This window comes from Phymastichus coffea, unplaced genomic scaffold (assembly GCF_024137745.1).
Source record: "Phymastichus coffea isolate CEN01 unplaced genomic scaffold, Cenicafe_Pcof_1.1 PCOF00170, whole genome shotgun sequence".
Lineage (NCBI taxonomy): Eukaryota > Metazoa > Arthropoda > Insecta > Hymenoptera > Eulophidae > Phymastichus > Phymastichus coffea.
This window is the reverse complement of record NW_026706981.1, coordinates 263140-286796: the sequence shown is the minus strand read 5'-3', so window position 1 is coordinate 286796 and position 23657 is coordinate 263140. Positions and strand designations below refer to the sequence as shown.

Genomic DNA, 23657 nt, shown 5'->3' with positions numbered 1-23657 from the left:
TCATCCCGCACGGTCGAGTCATCGCCGAACAATCGAATAATTATCCCGATTCGTTCGAGAAAGCTTGTCGAGAAAGACAATCTTGTCGAGTTCTCGTCAAACACCGTCGTCGGCGTTCGCGCGAGCTCATTCAATGATCTCTCGATCGTCGCCAAAGCGAAGCAGAGCAGCAAGCCTGTCGTCGCGGAGTCGAGACAGAAATAAAACCGGTCTGCATTCGCGCGCTTACCAACGTACGAGCAGTCGCGAATCGACCACGGGGCTTTCGACGTCGCTCGTCGTTTCGCCGCGCGACCGCTCGGTCGATTCGGGAGCGACACGACGCTGCAGCAGCGGTCACCGCAAGGCTCGACCCGATCCTGGGCATCGCCAATCGTGGTGCGAGTCGACGCGGCACGAACGAGAAGCCGACGCGTAGTCGCGCGGCAGGGTGTACGGGCTTCCTGCGTCCAAAAGTCAGCCACGCGCTCGTGGCGTCAGCGTCTCCGCGGCGGCTATTATATCGACCTCCGTGTCGCCGAGTGAAGTTGGCGCATGCGTGGCTCGCCCATTTGGCCCGAGAACTGCGCTGCCCCGCTGTGCTTCAAAGTGCAGCTCGACAGCCGCCCCCTTGTCTCCGCGGCCGAAGACGAACTGTGCGCGGGGCAAGCCGCGCCGAACGATCGGCGGACGAACGCGCAATCGCGATCGCGGAGAGCTGCGTGGCTCGACGATCCGGGGCTATCGCGAGTCGAGCCCCTGCCGCCTGCGGGACGCGCGTCACGCGCGAGTTCTGCGAGGGCAGAGGGCACCTTTGGTTCGCGCGATCGCAAGCTCGGCGACGCGCACCGGGCAGTCCACTCGCCGACGCAGATCTCCGCGATGAAGCGCCTCGTTCGAGAACCGCTACGGTCCCAGTCCCCCGACTCGCGAGTCGAGAATAACGCTGACGGGCGCAGCCGGGGATCGGATCAGTCGGTGTACGGAAGCGCACGAGCTGCCGCTTAGCTGGGAGCGAGGCCGACGGTCGTGCGAGCGCCGTCGCGTCGTTCGCCGACCGCGGGGGGCCGATCCGAAGGCAGCGGCGTCGCGTCCTCGATCGGTCGCGGAACGCGGTGAGCTTGGCTTGGGCCCGATCGCTGCGCGGCGTCGAACGAGCAGCCGAAGGCCGGCGGCGCCACGCCACTCTGGGCGGAGCCTCCGCGGCTCGCTCCGATTGGTCGGCGCACGGAGGGCGCTACCCGCGACCATTTTGCTGGCCGCGTCCGCGCGTACACGCCCACTTGCGTCGGCATCTCCGTTCCGCAGTCTCTGCGGCTCGCCGGTGGGACTTGGCTGCGACCGAGGAGCTCCTCGAGCTCCGACAGCGACGACGCGTCGGACGGTGGCGACGGCAGGGCCCGCGAGCCGGCCCTTCGGCACGCTTGCGGACCCCGCTCGGAATCGGGCACGGGACGCGGATGAAACGGCGACGGACTCGCCGATCCCAGGAACAGCGGGCCCCGTCCAAGGCCGGCGCCGGGCGCGCTGTCGCCATCTCGCGTCCTCGTCGTCTTCGCCTCTCGGCAGGCCGCAGTGTCACCGCCGCCGCCGCCGCCGTCCCACGGTTTGGTTCGCGTGCGGGCACGGTGGAGCTGGCCGATCGGCTCGGCGCCAGCGTGCCAACGTCGACCAGCGACGCGCGGACGGAGCCCCGCGCAAGGCTCGCTCGACCGGATTCCGCTGCCCGCGTCCGCGGTTGCACGACGAGTCGGAGGAGCTCGCCCGGCCTTCCCGGACGCGACCATCGCCGCTCGGCTCGCAGGCAATCGAGCCCGAGAAGCCTCCGAGCTTCCGCCAACTCGGCGACGCGCGGCTGAGAATTCGCTTGTCGGACGTGCACAGCCTTGGCACTGGAGCGCCCACTCCGCGGAGTCGGCGAGCGCGTTTCGTCGTCGTCATCGGGCGAGCTCGCGCCTCGCGGGCTCGCATGACCGCGGGCGCTACGTGCGCCGAGCGAACGCGATAAGCGTGCGGCAGCAGCGAGGCGCATGCGCGCACGTGTGCACTTTGCGCAAGCGTGTACCCGCGCGCGAGTCCAGGCAGTCAGATCGATAATCGCAGTACAGGATAAATCAGTCTGCGGCGCCCTACAGCGCCCAATTCCTAGCTCTGTCTCAGTCTCTGTCTCTCTCTCTCTCTCTCTCTTTGTCGCTCTGCCGAGGTTCGTCGCTCCGCTGCCAGCGACCAGTGCCTCTCTCACTCCCACATTCTTGCGCTGATAAGCTGTGCTGCTCGTGATATGCGCACGCTGGCATGATTGCCGATCGGCCGTACTTGGCGTCTCGGAGCTTCCCGCGACTGATACGTCAGTTTTCGCATAGAACGAAAAGCAGATGAAAGATCGACCGTTCGATGGGCGCTCGGCCGGCTTAATTTTGGGACGGAAGACGACATATGAATAATGCTGAGGTAGATATACATGTGAAGAGAATATTTATTAATGATTAATCGGCGTGTAGTACAGAGATCATGAAGGTACACAATAGGTGAAACGTAACAAGACGAAGAATTAGGGAAAACATTCTAGTAACTGAAGATCCGACAACAAATGAAACTGACTTGTGTATTTTTACATATGTTATATACTTATCATACATCTGGCGCGCATCACGTCTAAACAGACAACACAACGTTTAAGGTTGAGTTTACTCACAGCAATGTGCTATTTGTTTTTCCTGTTTACACAGCAAACACGATAATGATCGATAAAATAAAAAAATACTATGGCATAAATAAATAATCGATTTTACAAACTAACTTTTAAAACGAGGAATTGCACTGAGGAGCGATATTATATTATTTAAAATAAGACAAGTACGCAGTACGCTGTCGTAAATTAAAAATCTAAACAATATAAGTAACATTTTGAACTGATAGCTCAACGAAACATGTTTTGTATATATGCACAGATGCGTTCTTTTTATACACCGGACGACGGAAGCTCAGGGATACATTACACTCTAGCGCATTTCTGACTTCCAAAACACATGCGTGTCGATATTTTTCATATATTTTATCAAGTTTTACAAAAAGTCTAAAACACTTTGTGGCAGACCTGTCCTATCCTTAACCCGACAGATCACACAAATATAGCGTCTGCAATACACATTACGGTTTCACTATTACTTTGCACGCAACTATGATTTATAAATGACGAATCGACGAATCGTATTAAGTGCGGAAAAGATTCCTTCCTTGACGATGGTGCTGCTTATATAATTGTACATTTGGTTTTTGATTTTTGCAATGATCAATGGATTACAAGAACACGCACAGCTAGCAAATCTATTGTATCTTCGAAAACGTTTCATGCAACTTTTCTTTTTTCAGTCTGTACAATTTTATCTGCTATGAACATCATCGGAATGAGCGTACCTTGTTTTTTCCTGTTTTAGTTTTGATGGGCAGTTTTCGTCATTGTTTTCGATAAAATGCACACATTTCGACCGTTACATCTTGTTATTATGGATAAGTGAAAAATTATATCACCCACTTCGTGAAAATACTCGAAGAGCACCGTGCTCTTCAAGTACAAACAGATTCTACAAAATAATGTTAATGTGTAAAATTGTTTTCTACGGTTACCTGAATGCGTATGTCTTTCAGATTTTGCATTTTTGGTTCTAGCCAATATTGAATATTCCCTTACGTTCAAAATAATCAATATTTACATATAACTATGAATCCAAACGAACGCATTTTACAAGATATTACGCCAATTTGGTTGGTGAAAAAGAACAAAATAAACAATATGAATTAAAATTATATCAACAATAACAATTTTGTTATGTCAGATGCTTTAAAATATAGTAGTAAAATTACTGGCGACAAATTTACTTTGCGGAAATTCTACAAAGCGTGATGCCCAGTAACTACAGTAACATTGCACTAAGTATTGCAAGTATTCGTTAAATTACACTCTTTGGCATCTTTAAGGAGTAGTTGTCTGTAATTGTAGTTATTTAAATTATTTCAGCTAAACAGATCATCATTCTTTGAGAAAAAGAAGAATTAAATCTTGGTGTTACTATACTACGTTGAACACAATCATAATGTCTATTTTTTTCAATCTTAACGTATAAAAGGATAATAAAATATTGTATTTATGCTCATGTATTTTTCCGGCCCCATCTATGCACCGTTCTACGCGCGCGCGTGTGTGTGTGTGTGCGTGTGTGTGTGTGTGTGCGGGCGGGCGGGCGGGCGTGTGTGTGGATAGGTGTGTGTGTAGATTGAATCTATATGAAGTTCTGCTTGATTACTAACATCTACTTACCGTTTACACACTAATCATTACCTGTGTTTGACGTATTCATAGGCAATACGATAAGTGACGGGATACTTAATAACATCGATGAACTACGTCTTGGTCGTTACGAATGTTTTGCGTTCAGATTAATAAAGTTATCAATTTAGATACGCTTGGAGGGACAGTTTGTACTTGACAAAATAGATTTTCAATATCTTATTAAAAAAGCTATTTCGCATAAAACTGTGTAAAAGTTACATCATCATTCGATTATTTGTTCCAGGAACTTTTCCACTTGTAGGAACGAGATATAAAAAAAATATCATTCTTTCTTATGCGCTTAAATAACTGACATGCTTCTTGATATTGATTCGCGATTTCACGTCACGCTGTTATTAATGCATCTTATTAATAAAATATGCTATTACTATTAAAAAACACCCTCCAAATCATATCCAAATGCTTAGCTTTATCCGTGAACACTTATTCGGATGTTTGATGATTGTTCGGACAAAAGTTGCTTGCATTTTGATAATAAATTTCATATAGACTCAAGACAATATTCGATAAGTCCATATAATTCAGTAGCGACTTTATCACAATAATTGTAATTTTGTCAAGTGGTACTTTTTCGAAGGTTTTTCAATATTTTGTGCAATTTCCTGGATAAAATTATCCAAAAAGGTACGTAATTCCTACGCCATATCATACAATATTTATAACATCATGACATATCGTTAATTTGAAGCAAGTGATTCTTTTCCAACTGTAGGTTAAGAAACGTTTGTTTTCATCACTAAAGCTAACGCTAATCATACCTTCCCACTCAGAGTAAAGTAAAATCTACCTTTTGTTTGAATATTTTCCAATTGACGTGTATAAAATACCGCTTACTTTTATCAAATATTCACTCAGCAAGACATCGATTCAAAATCGACGAATCGAATAATCACACTCTCATATCACTCTTCTAGCTAACGAACGATATAGGACATATTGCACATAAGACGAATTCATAAACAAAAGAAAAATAATAATATCGTTCCGAAACAGAAGTATTTGTTTACCTAATTGCAACGTACCAATGCAATCATACTAATTGTCTAAGGAAGAAAGTAGGATAAAGTAAAGAACCTTACATAAACGTTACTTAGGGAGGCTGATGCGCAAGACTGAAATATCCAGTTCTCTGGTTCCGGTACTGCGAGGCCACAACTGCTTGAGGGTTGGGTATATGTCTTACTCCAATACTAGGTTTGATCTTCATGCCAAAACCTGTAAGCCTCTGGTGAGGCTGAGGTATTCTCAAGGCTACCTTTCCACCTATCATCGGTCCCCCGATCGACGAGCTAGCGATAAAGTTTTGCGTTAGTTTGACCGATTTGTCTACTTGAGGGCCAAGCTTATTTCCTATTAACGATACTGCCGCGTCCGGCGTAGTCTTCAAGTTTGATTCTTGAGGCAATTTGGTTTCATCCTTTGGCTTGTCCGCTGTCCTGTTGCCACTATTCCTAAGAATACTTACTGGTTTGTGCTCTACGTTAGCCGCAGTTGTGGTCCCATCCGACACGTTAGAAGACAGGTCCAGAGCATTGCTAGGTGGACATCTGAGATCCAAAGGTGACTCTAACTTGCCAGACGTGAATGAACCTGGAGCAAACGTAACATTTGGTCGTTTTGCACTTCGCAAAGGCGTTAATGGAGGCGGGTCTTTTCTCTTAAGGCTACTCGGTGTAGGCGTTTCACATCTGGGAGCAGGAGAGGCCGAGGACGATGCTGTCGTGGTCGATGAATTGGTTTCTTTCGCACTTGACATTATACTTTTCAAAGTGTCTCGCATTTGTTTCTCGGCCAACAAACTGCGCACGCGATTGGCTTTGCTTTCTCGCAATTGCTTCTCTAATTTTTCTCTCTCTGCCGCTGGATCAGCTTTCTCCGAGCCACACTGCATGGAATTCCTCGATTGCTCCTGCCTAGTTTTATTAGCTTCGCTAATAGCAACTAGGCCTAATCTACGAAGTACTTCTTCATTTTTCGGTGTTTCATCCTTTTCCAAATCTTCGGAAGGTCTATGATTTTCATTTTCCACTTTCGGTTCAGTTTGCTTCTCGCTATCCGCGGAGTTGGCAAGCTTTTCTGGGGAGCTAACGGGCTTTTGTGCGTCAGTGGAGCCGCTTTCTCTTTCCGATACAACGTTTTCCTCTTCAATTTCCAAACTGACTTTATGATCCTTCGAAATATTATGCTTTTGAAGCTCAATACTTTTCGTCTTATCTTTCCGCACGGCCCTCATTTGCAGTAGCTTGTCTTTCGAATGACTGCCATCACCGGCGCTCGAAGGAACTCGAGTGGGAACAGGAGTTAAGCGAACTTTCAGTTTCAACAGATCTTCCCGTGGCGTCGTCGTAATTTCGGCGATAACGCGCTTGTTCTTGCGCTTTTTACGTTTGTGCTCCAGCTTGGCGAGTTTGCTCGATCTCGAGCGGTCGTGGATCGGCGGTGGATCTGGCGCTCGCATCAATGGCGACACCTCGCAACGCGGCTTCTTAGACTCGTACTGATCAACGACGATCGTCGAACGCGGATTTTTGCTCAATGAGTCCCCGCGATAAATTGCTGGCTTTGGACTCGGTGGAGGTGTCGGCGGTCTTAGAATATTTTCTATCGCTTGATTAGTCGCGTCGGAGGTATTGCTAGTGCAAAAATTGGTAATCGATTTATTGGTTGCGACATCACCTACTCGTACGACTCGGTATAAAAGCTTCATCGGGGCTTCCTGAAACGAAATGGCACGAGTGGCTCGCTTAAATCGTTGTAATTTTTGGAAAAACGATTGGACGACCGTACACAATAAAATATTGATAACGAAAACAACGGATGTTTGTTTCAAGACAAATCAATCGGTCGGAAATGCAAAGTGGGTACGTATATAGTAAATATATATGAAAAAATGTATCATACCCTTTTCCACTCAAAGATACAAGCCAAATCCATAAGTGTCCACGACAGATCGAGTAATCCGGCTTCGTTCTTCGTGTCATTTGCACTGTCGTCGTATATTATTTCGATTTTGTTGTTCCCGCATTGATTATTGCCGTGGTTGTTGTCCCAGCCGCGTTTGAGCATGAGTAGCCTGAGCAAATGCCTGACCGTGACCCCGGCTGGGCATTTGAGGTATCTGGTGGAGCCACCGCTCGTGGAGCCAATCTCGCTGAGACTCAAACTGACGAGGTCGTCGAAGCTGAGATCAGGGGCGCCGAGCGGCTGCTGATTAACATTCGAGCAATGCGGATTGATCTTGCGAAAGTTGTGGCGTCTTTCCTGCTCTTTCCTAAACAGGCCTGGCACCACGAGGTAAACTAGACGCTGCAGAGCGATGTCCGGGACGAGGGGAGCCACGGCAATTGTGCTGCATTGGGGACAGGTTTTCGGGCTCTCACGGAATCGCTGGACTATGCATCCTCGGCAGACTGCGAACAAAACAGCCGACGTACGGATCGTTCTTTGCTCACCTTGCGAATTAATGACAAACTCGAATGACTTTACGGCCCTCCCTCGGTCGCGCTATCCACGTGCGTTTACGCGAGGCATATCCTTGGATAATAAACCAACGCGACTCGTGTACGCGTCACACGAATGGAGATGGACGTTCGCCGAGCAAAAGCGCAAATCAAGCCGTGCACGCGAATGCACATTCGCGCGTGTGCGGTAAGAGGAGGTGTTGCAGGTTATTAGCGCTTTGAGGTACTGACAGGAGTGCAGGCACTCGACGAGCGTGATCGCATCAATGAGGTAGCCCCGGCACAGCGGGCAGATGATGTGCTGGTTGAGGTCCTTGACAAGGGGCTTCGCGCACTCCTTCGGGACGATCGCTCTCCTCTCCCGCTGCAGCTTCTCCATCATCGTGCACCGGCCGTGCCGCTCGCTCCGAGAGACCACCGCGCGCTGCACCCTGGAAAGCCAGTTTTTTCTTCGAGTCTTTACAGCTTGATTCTGGCCGGCGACGCGGATCTCGTTGCTCGCGCTCGAGCGTAGTCTAGTCTAGTTCTGCCGTTTCAAAATAAAATCCGCTCGGCGCTTGGCCTACCGAGTACCCACCCGTGGCGCACGGGCCTCAAAGTAAGCCTGATAAATTTATTGCGCTGGAAATATTATTACACCAGTTCACGGCGGAAATAGCATCCAATCAGTCAAGCGTAAAGAGAGAAACTTGCGCGCTCCCAAGGTTCCAAGATTCGCATTTGTATAAGTCGAAAACGCCGGCAGTCGCGTGCACGTAGGTGTATCTCCGTCACGCTCGCTCGGCCGGCTGGGCGGCAAAATGTGAAAAAACAAGTGGCATTGCGACACTGAGCAAGAGAGAAAGAGACAGAGAGAGAGAGAGAGAGAGAGAGAGAGAGAGAGAGAGAGAGAACGAAGCATTGTCTATATATAAAATACAGCGCTCGCATGATTTGGCGCCTGGCAGCGAATTGGTCAACATTCGCGCGATGAAAAGACCGTGCCTCTCTCGAGGCCCCCAAAAGAGCGAGAGAGCGTTGGAGATTATCGAGCGACGCTGCGCGCGTACACCCACGTCTCAACCAGCTGCTCTGGATACATTGGAGCTGATGCTGCATCGGACGCCACTGGCTCCTAACCATCTGTTCCCGCGATGCACTTTACCACCGGGAGGCAACACTTTTTCGGATCTTTTTCTTCTTTTATTTGCTCCCGTGCACTCGCATCGTTGCCGAGCCTAATCTCCGAGGGGCTTTGTTCCGATTCTTCGCGTTATTCAATAAGTGTATTTTTGCGAATGCATATTCAGTGTCGGGAACAGACGGAAAGCCGACACTGGGCTAACCTCTTCCGCGCCTCTTTTCACTGGGGCAAACACCATTTTTACGTTACTCACTTTGACACAACTGCATTTGACGAAAAGGATTTGACCTCACGACAATCGAACTGCAGTGCAACAATCGCAATTTATTGTTCCCGTTCCAATAAAAATGCAAATTCACTGTGCTCGCCAGCACTGTCTACCGCATTGCCGCATAGCGCCAAAATTAGACGTGAATCGTGACCGCGAAGAAGAAAACCATAAAAAAATAGAAAAAAAAGACGAGCGTAATTACGGAGCCTGCTCGTAGGCCGGGCATTTAAAAGTCACGTGCGCCAGAGCGAGACGACCGTAGGCCGCAGCAATACAGCAATAATCTCGGCAGTTGTGCACGCGCGTGCTCTCGCGGTAAATTGGCATCGGTATGCGTCTGTCAGTCCGTCTGTGCCTACGTACATTATCATACACGCGTGCATAGCTTTGGCCTTGCTGTGTGCGTGCACTTCGCCTACACAGACGCGTACGCGTGAGCTAACCGGTGAGCGAGTCGGTAAAGGGGGCTTGCTAGAGAGAGAGAGACAGAGCGCACAAGCAACAACACAGAGGCAAGGCGGACGTGGCAACGACACGATCGCGAACGCGCGCGTGTGCGAGCCTGTCGGTGAGCGCAGGCCGCTTGCTAAGTGGCGTCGTGCCCTCGCGCCGTAGCGCGACTGCGGCTTGCCTGCTCGCTGCGAGAGGCGGCGACGTGGCAACGCCGCGCGTGAGCGCCACCGGAGATATCTGGCAACCTCGACTCTATAGATACACACACTTGCCAGCGCGAGTTACGATAGCCTCTCACGGACGCACCTTCTCTCTCCCTCGGCTGCTGCTGCTGCTGCTGCTGTCACACTCTCGCAAGCGCGCGCGCGCGCTTTCTTCGCGTTCTTTTAGCTATGCCAGAGTGCGTATACTTACCGAGAGCTTCGTGGCGGTGAGACCTCGCGGCAGGTGCGCACGACAGAGGCGCCGTCGAAGCAGGCGTCGACCGAGGCGAAGGACTTTGCTGGCCGCGTCTCGACGACGACGCTGGCGCGCACTCGCTCGCTCGCTCGCTCGGTGGCTGGCTGGCTGGCTGGCTGGCTGGCTGGCTATCTGTTGTCGTCGTGGCTCTGACTCTGTGCGTGTGCGCGTGTGTGCGGGTATGTGTGCGGCGAGGCAGGCAAGCAGGCGCGCGCACGGACAGATATCGACCCCGCCTAAGCTCCGCCCACGGGAGTGCCGAGCGCGGCCGAACGCAGCCGACGCCAGCCGACCGAAGCGTCGAGCGCCTCCTCCCCTGTCTCGCCTTACCTCAACGCCGAGTATAGACCCCCTCGCCCCTGCCCAGCACGCCGCTCGCTACCGAGCTGTACCTTCTTGGCGCTTGCTCTCTCTCTCTTTTCTCGGAATCGGGCTTGTCTCTGGTTGAGTTGCGCATTATGCACGGATGACTGCACCGAGCTAGGAAAGAGAGCGAACCGATCTCCACGGGAGGCTCGTTGGTATTGCCGCGGCGACTCGACGTATTATACCTCGCGGTGCAATAAGCCGATTTGCCGTTCGCGAGTACGTACACCTACCTCGCGCGCTAATATGTCCACCGACAATGCCTTTTCGCGGCTTTCAAGCCCGATTTCTACCGACGACTGGGCCTAGCAGCCATCTTGCATCGTCCAAATCTTCAAGTTGACGTTGCACTATCTATCTACGATTGGCTCGATGGATTTTGCACGCCGGCATGCGGAGCTAAAGTGCATTGGCATTACAAAGTTGCCGTGGTAATCTGACGCCGCGCACTTTTAAGCTCTTTCGCGAAAAGCCAAGTAAATTGACTTGCTAGTTTCTGCTGCGTTTCATTTACGGGCATCGAATCGCATGCCTACGCTTACCGTAGAAGGCAGCGCTTTCAACTACTCGGCCAAGGGCTTCTCCATATCGCGAAAGCCCTCACATGAATAATGTGAAAAACTGGACAGGTTATCTAGACTTGCAAGCATTTTCAAGTAACGTTTGTGCGATGTTCCTGGAAAACGGGAAACTGCTTCTCCGGAGTGTGTGTACGTTAACGCCCGCTCGCGCCGAAACATTCGTCAGTGACGACGCTCATGCCCAATTGACTTCTACGAAATCTTGTCATTTCGAAATTTAATAAAAAGATATATGCAACATTCGAATGCACAGCTCGCTCCTTGGCTTTCATTTTGTGTGTTGTGCGAGTCCATTTCAGCGGATACCGCGCAGCAAATCTGAAACGTTCGAAATGACGAGACACGAGGCGGCGAAAATTGGCATTGGAAGGGCAACATCAAGATAACCTTTTCACGAGAGCTGTCGGCCCTTTTTATGAAGAGTTGGCTTCCAGTCGGAGGCTAGTCGTAAATACTTTCAGAAATTTTTTCTCCGTTATTTTCACAGGTTATCCGAGTTTTCCACAAATTCTGCATACTTCAAAGTAACGATTTTTACCCGATATATGCTACAAAATATATTCATGTGAAATTTCGCACTCAGTCTGTAAATAATTAATCGAGTCTTCGTGTAAAATTTCTTGACAATTATTTAAAATAATTAATCTGAAAGTATTATAATTTCTGAAATGTTTGAAAGTATAACATTGGATGTTCACTGCTATCGAAGAAAATCATGGAGCACATTAAATCTTCGATCTGGTAAGATTTTCAAAATTGATATCAGTGAACTGCTTCATTAATACGATTTTAAGTAATTTTGAAATTGCAGGTTTAAAAATGAAAGCTTGAACGTCCCCGATAAATGCTTCTATTGTAAAAAAATATTACGCGCAAGTTTGCAGCTGAAGATTGACCGTGATTATTAGAGAGAGTTGAATCGGTCAAAATCGGTGTATAAAAATCTAGCTTTGAAGTTGACTGTGACTTATCGGAACGCTCATGAATTCAACGAAACGTTCGTGGTTTGAAAGGACCGCTTGGCGAGCGCCCGGCGTGCAGCAAGCTCTTTGCACATCCGACGAAATTCGACGATGAAATGTAATTCTGTTGGATACGCAACCTAGCTCGCGCGTTACGCCGCACACGAAGGATGAAGTGCGCGCGCTGCTAGCGGCGAAGCCAGGGCGATATCTCTTCTGCGCGCTCGGCGAACAGCGGCTCGCGGCCAGTACTCGCAGGTATAACGCGGCCCAAAATCGAACGGCACGATAGCCCGCGTCTCGAGCGTATAGAAGTAGCCACGACAGGTTTTAAAGTTGGGAACGAGGTCGAACGCCGTCGTCAACCGATCCGGGGGCGGTGTCGGGACGGGCGCACCGATTTTTCCTCGTTCAATTAAGTCGCGTAGCCTCAGCGAGCTTGCATCAGCGCCAGCTATATAAATTTATCGTAGGGCTCGTAAAGCTCGCTCGGTTACCACTTCTCGTGCATGCCCGCGCGACCTTTCCGAACGCCTAACCAGCGTTTCTCTAGCGCTGACGCCTTGCGATTAACGATCGGCTAAACGTCGCAAGTATCGCCGGTTTTGTCCCTTTTATTTGTTGCACAAGTCAATCAGTAGCTCGTCGACGCCCCAGCTGCGCAAGGCGAACGTATCTGTTTTCTCGGGGTGGCGGAGCATCGAAATGGCCTATCAAATTTTCCAATTCGAGGGCAGTCGTAAAATATGCTAGCGGCAACTTATTCCCAGATGGGGATCGCTTTCTCTGCGTTGTGTGCTCTCAACCGAGTTAACGCGCATCACTTACTATCAGCATTAGTTTTCGATTCGAATGATAAACATGTTACTCGTGTCTTGACATTGACAACTCTTTAGTGGATGGAACCTGGGACGAATAGGTGAATTGACTTTGCTTCTTGAAATTCGCTGTAGAAATGAGCGACACATTTGGATCATTTCGAGAGTTACTCTTTTTGACGGAGCTCATAGATCGTTCGTCGCCATTTTTACAAAGGATTCCAGATGTCTTGACAACGATTTTGTTCAATGGATTTGCAAACGCCTGCCACGGTCGGCTCAAGTATTACACACGATTTTTGCGACAATGATGCAGCTTTGCAAAATTCGTTCTCTTGTTTTTTAATTTAGCTGTGGCGCTTAAAAAATTACATACGCCGTTGGAAACAATCGCAGGACTTTTTAATGAATAGCCGCTGAATTAGCATTGAAAAATCGATCCGAAGGTAAAATCTGATTTCAATCAGAAGAGAGCCGGTTTTGCAAATTGGAAAAGAAAAGTCAGTAACGTCGAGAATATTAAGTTTCGCATCGAGAACACGCGGATAGAAGCTTTCAATAAGGTGCCACGATGAATCAGAGAATACTAGTTCGAAGAAGCAAGAGATAAAAAGGAAAGAAGCGCCGTAGCCGCAGCCGAAAGGAGTAAAAGAGAGCGCGGTTGGCAGCCGAGTCGGTGATGTCTCTTTTAGGCGCTCGGCGCGCGCGATGGTCATTTTTTCTCGGCGATGCCTCCTCTCCCCGCTCGATGAGCTCGGACATTCTTGGGCAATCAGCGTCTTCGATCTGGAATAACTTATCCGCGGGTCGCGCGCGCCGTCGGGGCTCGGGACTGCGTGGCAACCTCGTCCACGGGAAGACGAGGGGGGACTCCGTCCCGCGGGCAATTTGGCAAAAATCAGCCGGGCGAGCGCGCAGGGCTAAGCTTTCGCGCTGCTCGAGGGGAGTCTCGGCGGAGAGCGCGGTCTGATTGGTCGTCGGCGAGGCGCTCGTCCCCAACCCTCCTTCTCGCGCGTCCTATTTCCGCTCTTTTGTATTCGTCCGCGTGGAGGCGCGTTTATACGCGGAGTCCGCCAAGGGGAGCGATTTATAGTGTCGACGCGATCCTCTTTTTCTTCGCGGATTCGGCTGCCCTCGCGCAGGTAGGCGATAGACAGCGGGTTCGCGCGCGTAGCCAGACAGCCCGGGGGGAGATCGCCCGACGAAATCGAATCCTGGCGGTGCGCGCCGCTGCGGGCATAGGCGCCTGACCGAACGGCCCGCGGACGACGCCTCCGTGACAGGTTTTTATTCGACGAGACGCGTGCGCGTACACGTGTAGCTCGTCGTCGTCCTCATTTTTCATTTGGGATCCAGCGACCGCAACAGTACAAATGATTTTGGCAACGAACTTTATCGCCGACCGCCTCGTAGTCGTCAACAATTTATTATTCCAGCCTCCGGGGCATGCTAACTAGCGAGCCCCCCGACCTCGCTCCACGCACAACAGCTCAATCAATCATGACTCTTTCCTCTCGCTCACTGGCTCTCCCGCTTTTTGTCCGAATCCCTTTTCGGCGCGCAGCCAGCGAGCACGCTACCTATAATGATTCCCCGGAAGCCCGAAAAAGCGGCCTCTCTCGCTTTTTGCACACGCCCCACTCGACGTCAACGAAACAGCGACGGGAGAGAGCGAGAGAGAGCGAGCGAGAGAGAGAGAGAGAGAGAGAGAGAGAGAGAGAGAGAGAGAGAGAGAGAGAGAGAGAGAGAGAGAGAGAGAGAGAGAGGGATGGATCGTGGAAAAATCGATTGCACAAGAGAGAGGAGCACTGCGCGGTTATAACGTAGGTATACCCACAGCTGTGCGCGCCACGGCAATGGGAGTGTACACGAGCGAGCGAGCGAGCGAGAGCGAGAGCGAGAGAGAAAGAGAGAGAGAGAGAGAGAGAGAGAGCGAGTGCGCGCGCTCTCGTCGGCGAGAAGGGAGGGCAAAGAGAGCGGGGGGTTGTTGTAAAGCCGGCATAGTCAGAGAAAGATAGAGTGGGGATCGTGTCTGTTGTGTCTACACAACGAGAGCGAGCGAGCAAACGAGAGAGAGAGAGAGAGAGAGAGAGAGAGGGAGAGCGAAGTCGTTTTGCCGCTCGCCGCTCGCCGTCTTTCGACGAGTACGAGTTTAGTTCGGCACGAGAGTCCGCGGACGACGGGTTACGGTTTCCTGTCTATCCGTCACTCTCTTCGTTCGCTCGTACATTGGAATCGGCCTCTCGTCGGCATCGTGTAATCGATTTTACTTTACACCACGACAGACAGTCTGAAAGAGAGAGAGAGAGAGAGAGAGAGAAAAAGATAGCCTAAGCTGCTACAGCATGGCCGTAATGTGGCATGTATAGGGCGTATGCAGCGCGCGCTCGTGTGTGTGTGTGTGCGCGCGTGTGTGTGTGTATGCGTGCGCGAGAAAGAGAGAAAAAGTGAGTGAGAACGAGATGGCGCAGACAAAGGGGGCCTACTCCTGCTGATTCCGCACTGTAGAGTAGACGCCAGCAGCAGCAGCCACAGCCACACGCGAATGCTCTACTGCCTGAAGGAATAACATCGGCCTGTGCCGCCTGCAGTTAAACTTATATAGGTACGTATATAGTGTACTTTGGCAGTGTGCGCGCCTCTATTCCGTGTGTCCGTGGGTCTTGCGCCGAGATTGCATGCACGCGACAACGGCGACGACGACGATTCTCAGTGTGTGTCCCCGCGATGCCGCCGGCTTATCCTTCTCGGCTTGCGAGAGAGAGGGCACGCAACTTATGGATTGTTTCCACGGAGGACCGGCTTTTCCCGTCCTCCCTCCCAACCTCGCTCTTTACCTCCCCTTCGAGCGAGGAGTCAGTTTTTTTTTTCATGCGCTGGCACGTGCACTTAAGGGGACAACCCGACAAGGGAGGGGGCACTTGGAACGTTGGCGAGGTGAGGTTCTGTTCTTTCTTTTCTTTTCTTTTCTTTTCTTCGTCTTCTTTCTTTATTTCATTTTACTTTTTATTTGTTTCTTTGGAAGGAAGGGGCGCGACGCGCAAGAATCGGCTCGTAAAGTGTCGCGACGACGAAATTGAGCGATAACACGCGCCCGCGCGCGCGCCGTAGTGATAAAATTCCAAGTGGGTGGTCCGGAGTGGCAGAACGGCAGGTACGGGTTCGTTAACGAACAGCAACGTAGTCCGTTTCTTTTTCATCGGCTAGGCGCTTGCACGTTCGGAGAAACGGTCTTATCCGGGGCTACGTACGGCCAGCGAGTGTCGCGCGGGTCGAGCTAATTAACGCGGAAGATCGGCAGGAGATCGTAATTGGCGAGCGCCGGTGACAATCGAAATTAATTAAGCCGGGCGTATAATGAGAAAGCGCTGGGTCCACGCGCGCGGAGCCGGCGATAAAATGCCGCAGCGGCCAGATTACAGCCGCCGTGCCGAGGCAGCGCCGTAGCAGGCCGCGAGGAGAGGCGAGGAGAAGGGCTGTCGGAAAATAAACAACGTGCATATACGCGGCGCGCACATGCATGCATGCGTGCACAGAGCCACAGACCGAGAGAGCGCGGCGTCTAATTGCCGAGGGGGGTTCTCTCTAACGAGGCTAAGCCCAAGATACACTCGATATACATTTCCCAAAGTGTATGCGCTGCGCAGGGCTCTCGCGGCAACACTCGACGGAAGTTTATTTTCGACGGAGCGAGCGGATTTCGCGTTAAGATTTTCCAAGCGAGCGACACGTGCAGGAGAGAGAGAGAGAGAGAGAGAGAGAGAGAGAGAGAGAGAGAGAGAGAGAGAGAGAGAGAGAGAGAGAGATGGCTCTCGCACACAGGCACACGCACAAGGCAGAAGGACAGCATCTCCGGTAGAGGGGTATAACCCGCCTGTCGGCTCTCGTTTCAGGGAAAAAGATGGCGAGCAGTAAGAGGACGTACCTAAGGGAGGTGAACCCTCACCTCATCTGCCCTTTGTGCCGCGGATACCTGATCGACGCGACCACCATCGTCGAGTGTTTGCACTCGTGTGAGTATAATAACCGCGACGCTGAGAAAGAGATTGATCAACCGAGCCCGCAGCATTCGTCCCGAGCAATATCTGACAATGCCGCGTGTGTTTACAGTCTGCCGGAGCTGCATCCTAAAGCACCTGAGGACGGATGCCAAGTGCCCGTCCTGCAAGCTGTTGCTCAACACCGCCAAGCCCAATATCAAGTCAGTCTCGCGCATGTTCCACCGCGTCCTCGCTTTAATTTGCTCCTCTTCCCGATCTAACCACTGCTTACGCCTGATTCACAGGGCCGACAAAGCGCTGCAGGACATCGTCTACAAGCTGGTGCCGGGCCTCTATCACAAGGAGATGCGCAAGCGGCGGGAATTCTACGGCAAGCATCCCGAGCACGGTGCGTTCACAGCCAAAGGCACACGTCGACACCGAACCTTTTTCTCTTCTGTCGATTCTCGATCAGATTCGAATACCGTGACGCTGACGCAACAGTCCCAGTGCGCGACTCTCGCGAATAATTGCATAATGCAAAAAGCGTATCGTGACCCGATCGTAGGAATAATTTACCGCCCGTACTCTCCGCCCCCCCCCCCCCGCCCGCCTAGCCCCCTAGTCGCCACTCACGCCTATTTCCCCCCCAATACCTCATGAATGAAACAGAATATTCTAATCGATTGCAGGATTCGCTGCAAGCCTCGACCGTCTTGCCGGTGGTAAGCTCTTATATCAAACGACCATACAACACCTTATTTCAGTTTTTACAAACTATATGCCTCTCTACACGACATCTACTGACTCTCCTGACTTTCGTTATTACTTTGCCGACTAATCACCGACTTTGCGCTGCTGCAGTTTTCATCGTGCGCCGTTTCTTTTGCTCTTCACGTTATCTTCGTTCTTACTTTTTGTTTTCGCTTCAACATTGTACTGGAAACAGTTTTACTTGGTTTTACTGAAATCGGTGGTTTGCAGCTCTCGTCGTTTCCTCGCTAACGCAGTATATTCTGTTTTTTATTTGTATCTATTCATAGTGGCAATAGAACAATTTGCAAGTTGTGTGCTTGGATACACGATTTTTTATGCGTATTTTATATTTTTTTCCTTTTCGTTTTCTTTTGTTTTTTTATTATTTTTTTTTCAATATCGCATACACTGTAGATGTTGTTTCTTCATACACCTATATACGAAGAGCTGTTCACTGTTTCAAACATCGTCAGACTAAAAATTCGATTGGAACAATTTAATGATAAGACTGAAAGTAATGAACAAAAGAATCAGAAACAATCGTCTCAAAAATGTGAAGCTTTGACGTTTACTAGTGAATAGCCCCTCTCGCACCTACACTCCATAATAGTACATCGAAAACCGAATGATCAGCAATTCCCATTGAAATAGAAAAAAAAAAAAAAAAAAAAACAGAACAAACAAAGAAAAAAATCAGCCTTTTCGAATAGTTATCGATTTGAAATTCATAAAAATAACACTCCAACAGCTGATTCAGCGACGCCTGAGCAACGTGGAGAGGACGTAAGCGGACGTCTGATCTTTGCACCCGAAGATGCTATCAGTCTGAGTCTTGAGTACCTGTCCGTCGGAGCCGATCCTTTGATTCTGCTTGCGACCAACAATAGCGAGGCAGAGCTCGCCAAAGGACAAAAGCCCAAGCAAATCAACGGCACCAATGTGGCCGGTAGGCGATATTTGCAGTGCCCAGCCCTCGTCACCATTGCACACCTCAAAAAGTTTTTGGCCCTCAAGTACAGCGTCGATGTCACCAGGTACAACATTGACATTTGTCACATGCGAGCACCGCTGCCCGAGCATTGGACGCTCATGGATGTCGCTTACATTTTCGCTTGGAAGAGGGTAACTATCGTAAAAGCATCTTATCTCGTCGATTGGACCATGTAATTTTTCGATTTTCGCTTGATGAATGCCTTTCTTCTTTTTTACTTTAGAACGCTCCTATTCGATTTTTCTACCGAATCACCCAGGAGGAGCAGCAATTAGAGGCACCTCCAAATGACAGGCCTTCTACGCCTGGTGTCGGTGCAAGCCAGCCCGCCACCAGCGAAGAGGCAGCGGAAATCGTTGCCGAGAAGAAGCCTGAATTTAACGGCGAGAAGCTTGAAAAGGCCAAAAAGCCGGCTGAACCCTTGGCGGCGCAAGATGCCAAACGGAATCTTCCCGACAAAGAGTTAAAAGTCACTGCCGAAAAATTGACGGCCCCACTAACGCCTGCCAAGCCCGAAGAGTCGGCGAAGCAGGTCAAGACTCCCATAAAGATTATGAAAAAATCAGATGGCAATTATCAAGTACTGCGCGGCCCCAGCTTACCTTCATCACCTGCTAAGCCCGACAAGAAATCGCCGCCAGCCACCCCCACCGCGGAATTTAGCGTCGTCAGCATAAACGATAGCAACGATTCAAAACAAGTGAAGATCACGCTGAAGCAGTGCCAGCCCAGCAACCCCGTCAGTTCCAATGGAAATTTGAGGAAACCCAAAGTGATAAGCAACGTGCTGCTTAAGAGCCCCAGCGACAAATCAAACGTCTCCGGTCAACTGCCGGACTCGCAGAAGCAGGAGAAGCACAAGCGAAAGGTCACATTTGACGTGAACGCCTCGCCCTCCAAGCAGCCCAAAAAAATGACTGAGCAAACGGAGAAGAAGCAATTCTTACATGCCGTCAGTCTTACCGCCAAACACGCTGCTACCACGGGTGCGAGCAAACAACAGGATCAAGAGGCCGAGGATGCCAACAGTGTTGAGGCCCAATTGAGGGATATTATCAAGAATAAATTGAACCGTGAGACGAACAATCAATTATCGCCGAGCAAACCGATCAGTCAGCTGTCGCCGACCAAAGACGAGCCAGTGAGAAAGCGACCGGCCGAGGTTAAAAATACCAACATAGCCGACCGCTTGGACGCCAAGCTGGCTAATGTCGATCATAACCCGGCCAAATTTATCCGCCCCAGTAACAACAAAGAGCAGCAACCGATCGACGTTTACGCCTTCCCCAGCGATCCACCCGGTACCGCGACAGTACCACCAGGCGCCGTTAAAAGGAAGTGTCCGCCTGGTTTGCCGATTTTTGATATTCGTAAAAAGCATCAACAATGCGCGTCTGGTAAACGGATTGGCGTTAACGCTGCGAAAGGAACGACCGTCAAGTGCTACAGAAATCAGTCTAAGCCGGTGATTTATCCCAAACCTGCAAGCCCGGCAAGAGTAAGTTTCACATCGCTGAGTCGATTCGTCTTGATCCGCTTATCAATTTCCAGCTATTAACTAAAAAAGCAATATTTTTTATAGCCCTTACAGAGCTTGCAAACGCCGATGCCCAACGCAGCAAACGCTAACATTAACAATTCAGTGGCCAATGCAACTGTTAGCTCTACGTCTTCCAAGCCTAACCCGATAAATATCAGCGACGATACGCGCTCATTGTTGGATGGATGTGGTCTCAACATACCCGCAAGTCTTAGTATAACTTTGACGGCTCCTAAGTCTCCTAGCCGGGATTCGCAGATAGATTTACGGAAAGATCTCTCTCAGCGCGGTTTGGACAAGCTAAATCCGAGCATCACGTTGAACGACAAATCCGTGGATCCTAGAGCATTGAAAGCTTTGAAGGCCGGTCAAATGAGGATGCCACCAGCCAATGCAAAGAGCAAAGGACGCCAGACGACCGATTTACCTCAGCAACAGCAAGGGCAAGCTGCTAAGAGGAAAAAGGACGAGAGCCCGGCACAACAACCAAGAAATGCTTTGGATCTTAGTGGCCAGAAAAAGTCGGATTTTAATTCTTCTTTGAAAATACCAACGCCCATGGGATCCAAATTCAAAAGCAAACCTCCACCGCCCACTTGGGTAAGGCAAGCCTTTGTCGATAACGCTTTAATTTGCTTAGAATGATGATCTGAATTCGTTTACTTTCTGTGTTACAGTCGCAAGCTAACAGCCCAAAACCGAAAGACGATTCGCAGAAATTCACTGCCAATGGCCAGGTTGTTACGTTAAACAGCGGTCAACGTTTCTATCGTGCACCGCCAGGTTCTCTGACCCCATCGGTCAACCGATTCAATGACATCCCAATGCCGACTCGTACCCCGGTATACGCATCTTTTGGCAATGTCTCATCCAATTACTCTCACATATTTCCGAGCTTGAAAAGTCTGTACGCGCTAAACCAGGCGCCCAGTCTCGAGCAATTCAGCATGGACTCGCGAATGCGCATGATTAAAGAGGCAGCAAGTAATAACACCACAATTAAAGCCACTAGTAGCACCACTAGCAACACTACCAGTAGCTGTAACAACGGCAACAGTAACAGTAATCCTCAAGGGAGCAAGAGCCATCTGGCTGCACAATGCGCTCCAGTCAAGCCAGCGAGATCGGCAGTCGGATCATTTGCCATGCCCGCTAAGCCGCCAACTGGTCTGAGCATCAAGATGACCAATAAAAGTGTGCCGTCCGTTTCCAGTGCTAACGAGAGCGAGACGCCTGTCGCTAATTCTACCGAGGCCAAGCAAAACCAGCAAAAGAGCGATTCCAAAGAAGGTGAGAGAAAAAATCGATTTGGGTTTTAGTGATTTGTTAAGGGGCAATTGAATTTGACGATTTTACTTTTAATTGCAGCTCCAGCGAAGGCCGACTGCGAACAAAGCGAGAACTGTGAATCTTCTACAGAGGAATCGAATCCGCCGCAGGGCTCAGCGAGTCCTCGAGTTACGTCCACGGTGTCTTCGTCGCCTCCACCGAACGTGAGCGAGACTTGTGCAGCAGAGAAGCCACCTGCCGAGGCGAAAGCCAGCCAGCCGAGGGCATCCGAGGTGAGCAGCAGCAAGTCGCCGGAGAGCCCGGACTCGAGCTCGCTGGTGACCGAAAGCAATCTAGTCGACAGCACCAAGGACAAGAGTCGAGAACCTTCCCCCGTAAAGAGTCTCGAGGTGAAATCCGAAGGGTCATCAAACAACGAGGATGTCAAGCTCAAAGACGAGCAGATCGACGAAACTGACCCGAAAAAGTCCATGAGTTCGGAAGCTTTACAAAAGAGACTTCTAGCCGCCTTCCCGTCGAACGAGTGGGCCAACAATCCTCAGGTCGCCCAGCACTTTGGTCTTTTTCTCGAGAGGTTGAACACGATGCCGGCCGAGCCAAAGAAGGCCAGCACGGTTGAGTAATCGCCTTATCCGTATTAAGGTGTAATCCTGCACAATGTTTTTTGATATCGATGTTTTTGTAGTGTAAGGCTCGAAACCTTTGAAACCTCACAGCGATGACTAGCTGCCAGTCACTGCCACTCAATACTGACCAAGTTGCGATCATTGAAGCAAGTATTTTTTCCGCCGATCTCGCAATCGATGACTTGGCAAAAGTTTTTTCATGCAATTGTGATAAGTGGTCTTTTGTACTTTTGCACGCGCAAAGCAGCCATACTTTGGCCAGTTATTGAATCTAGAAATTTATATTTTTTCAACGCGCTATCGAATCACGGCCGAGTATAGCATTTATTTTTCAATCCAGTAATATGGTCAATGTTTAAAAATGAAAAAAGTATTACATCATTCATTAGACATCTTTTTGTACACCATTTATACAATTTTAAATAAGCTCTCGGAAGTTAGTGGATTTACACATAATGATTGCTATTCCATATGTTTACATAATTATCAAACTCTATTAAGCAAGAGCTTACATGGTCTTTGCCATAATGAATGCATTATCTATAACTACAGTATTTTAATGCACACAGACTTAAAAGACACAAAGAGATTTATTCGCAAACAAATCACTGATACTTACATGACTTTATTTCGTGGTATTTGATTGGGTTATTTAATTTACCGTTGTTTTTGTAAAATATAGACGACTAGTTGTAATTAAATTTAAGTATCTAATTGTACATGTTCGACATCATTAACGCTTTCCAGTATTTTAAATATCTGGAAGATGAGTATTTGTTCCTTTAATTGTAGTCAATGGCAATATAGTTCTGTTTGCAGTTATATTTGGCATTGTTAAAACTTCAGTTTATCTTAAGTTCTGTTAATATAGAAACTTCCTCGTACATAGATTAAGGCAATCACCATAATTTATAATTTTATTGTATAGAATAAAATAAAAAAGAAGTAAAGAAAAACAGAAACTACGAAGGCTCCAGTGATTGGTACAAAGATTTTTAAATGCTTAATATGTACTACCAAGAAAATGATTTTTTCTTACTGCCAAAGTTTCTATTGACATTAAGCTTTCCATACTAAACCCAATTTTATGTATGAGGTACAAATTAATAAGATGATATATCTACGTCTACATACATAACAGCTAGTGGTATTTAGTTTATAAGTTGTAAATATTTTAGTTGTCTAAGTAAGCAATTGAGTATACCATTCGATGATAGGAGAAGTGATTTGAAATATTCTATTTTAGTATAAAAATCAACCGAGTTAGGTCAATCGTCATGTGTGTATATATATACAAGTATATACATTCTTGTTCAAACTTTTTAATAAAAAAAAAGAATAATCATTATGTAAGCTTTGTAAAAGAAGCTAATGTACAATACCGAATAAATACAATGCTGTATTCCTATAAATGCAAGTGTAAATTTTATAACTTACCATGCACTAATCAGTATTATCTTCTATCACCTGCAACGTCTATTTTATTTCTCGTGAATTGTCTTCTTTAATGGATTTCACTTTCACTTGACTAAATTTGTTACAAGTTTGTCGTTTCATCGTTAATCACACAAACTTTCAAATTTGACGCAAAATAGTAACGGGTGACTGAAAGAAAATGGCCTCCGACTTCTGCTCGTTTGATCGCCAATG

At 49.0% G+C, this 23657-nt stretch overlaps 2 protein-coding genes across 4 annotated transcripts; one reads left to right on the top strand and one right to left on the bottom strand.

The window, feature by feature from the left end:
* Positions 1–2117: 2117 nt before the first annotated feature.
* LOC131673219 (polycomb group protein Psc-like) lies at positions 2118–10186 on the bottom strand. Its single transcript, XM_058951045.1, has 4 exons — positions 10053–10186; positions 8023–8222; positions 7232–7740; positions 2118–7046 (listed from the first exon to the last, which is right to left on the bottom strand). Exons 2-4 carry the CDS (start codon positions 8171–8173, stop codon positions 5421–5423), a joined length of 2286 nt encoding a protein of 761 aa, XP_058807028.1. The 5' UTR covers positions 8174–8222; positions 10053–10186; the 3' UTR covers positions 2118–5420.
* A 4807-nt stretch (positions 10187–14993) lies between these two features.
* Positions 14994–23392, top strand: LOC131673184 (polycomb group protein Psc-like). 3 transcript variants are annotated; one of them, XM_058950987.1, is made up of 11 exons: positions 14994–15429; positions 16718–16837; positions 16935–17025; positions 17110–17213; positions 17497–17529; positions 18309–18682; positions 18775–20049; positions 20134–20691; positions 20769–21381; positions 21460–21995; positions 22067–23392. In XM_058950987.1, the coding sequence occupies exons 2-11, from the start codon at positions 16726–16728 to the stop codon at positions 22085–22087; spliced, it is 3717 nt and encodes a 1238-aa protein (XP_058806970.1). In that variant the 5' UTR covers positions 14994–15429; positions 16718–16725; the 3' UTR covers positions 22088–23392. The 3 variants fall into 3 exon arrangements, with proteins under 3 accessions (XP_058806970.1, XP_058806972.1, XP_058806971.1); XM_058950989.1 differs by lacking the exon at positions 22067–23392 and having other exon boundaries at positions 21460–21653; positions 21718–21899; XM_058950988.1 differs by lacking the exon at positions 17497–17529.
* The last annotated feature ends 265 nt before the right edge of the window (positions 23393–23657 follow it).

What these genes read in the sequence shown, in the direction of transcription:
- LOC131673219 (XM_058951045.1), bottom strand. Translation starts at nt 8,173, where the DNA reads ATGATGGAGAAGCTGCAGCGGGAGAGGAGAGCGATCGTCCCGAAGGAG. An exon ending in CGTCGAGTGCCTGCACTCCT is followed by an intron (nt 7,741 to 8,022) that starts GTCAGTACCTCA and finishes TTTTGTTCGCAG; the next exon opens with TCTGCCGAGGATGCATAGTC. An exon ending in GTATCTTTGAGTGGAAAAGG is followed by an intron (nt 7,047 to 7,231) that starts GTATGATACATT and finishes ATTTCGTTTCAG; the next exon opens with GAAGCCCCGATGAAGCTTTT.
- LOC131673184 (XM_058950987.1), top strand. Translation starts at nt 16,726, where the DNA reads ATGGCGAGCAGTAAGAGGACGTACCTAAGGGAGGTGAACCCTCACCTC. An exon ending in AAAGAGCGATTCCAAAGAAG is followed by an intron (nt 21,382 to 21,459) that starts GTGAGAGAAAAA and finishes TTTTAATTGCAG; the next exon opens with CTCCAGCGAAGGCCGACTGC. An exon ending in AGCCAAAGAAGGCCAGCACG is followed by an intron (nt 21,996 to 22,066) that starts GTTGAGTAATCG and finishes ATGTTTTTGTAG; the next exon opens with TGTAAGGCTCGAAACCTTTG.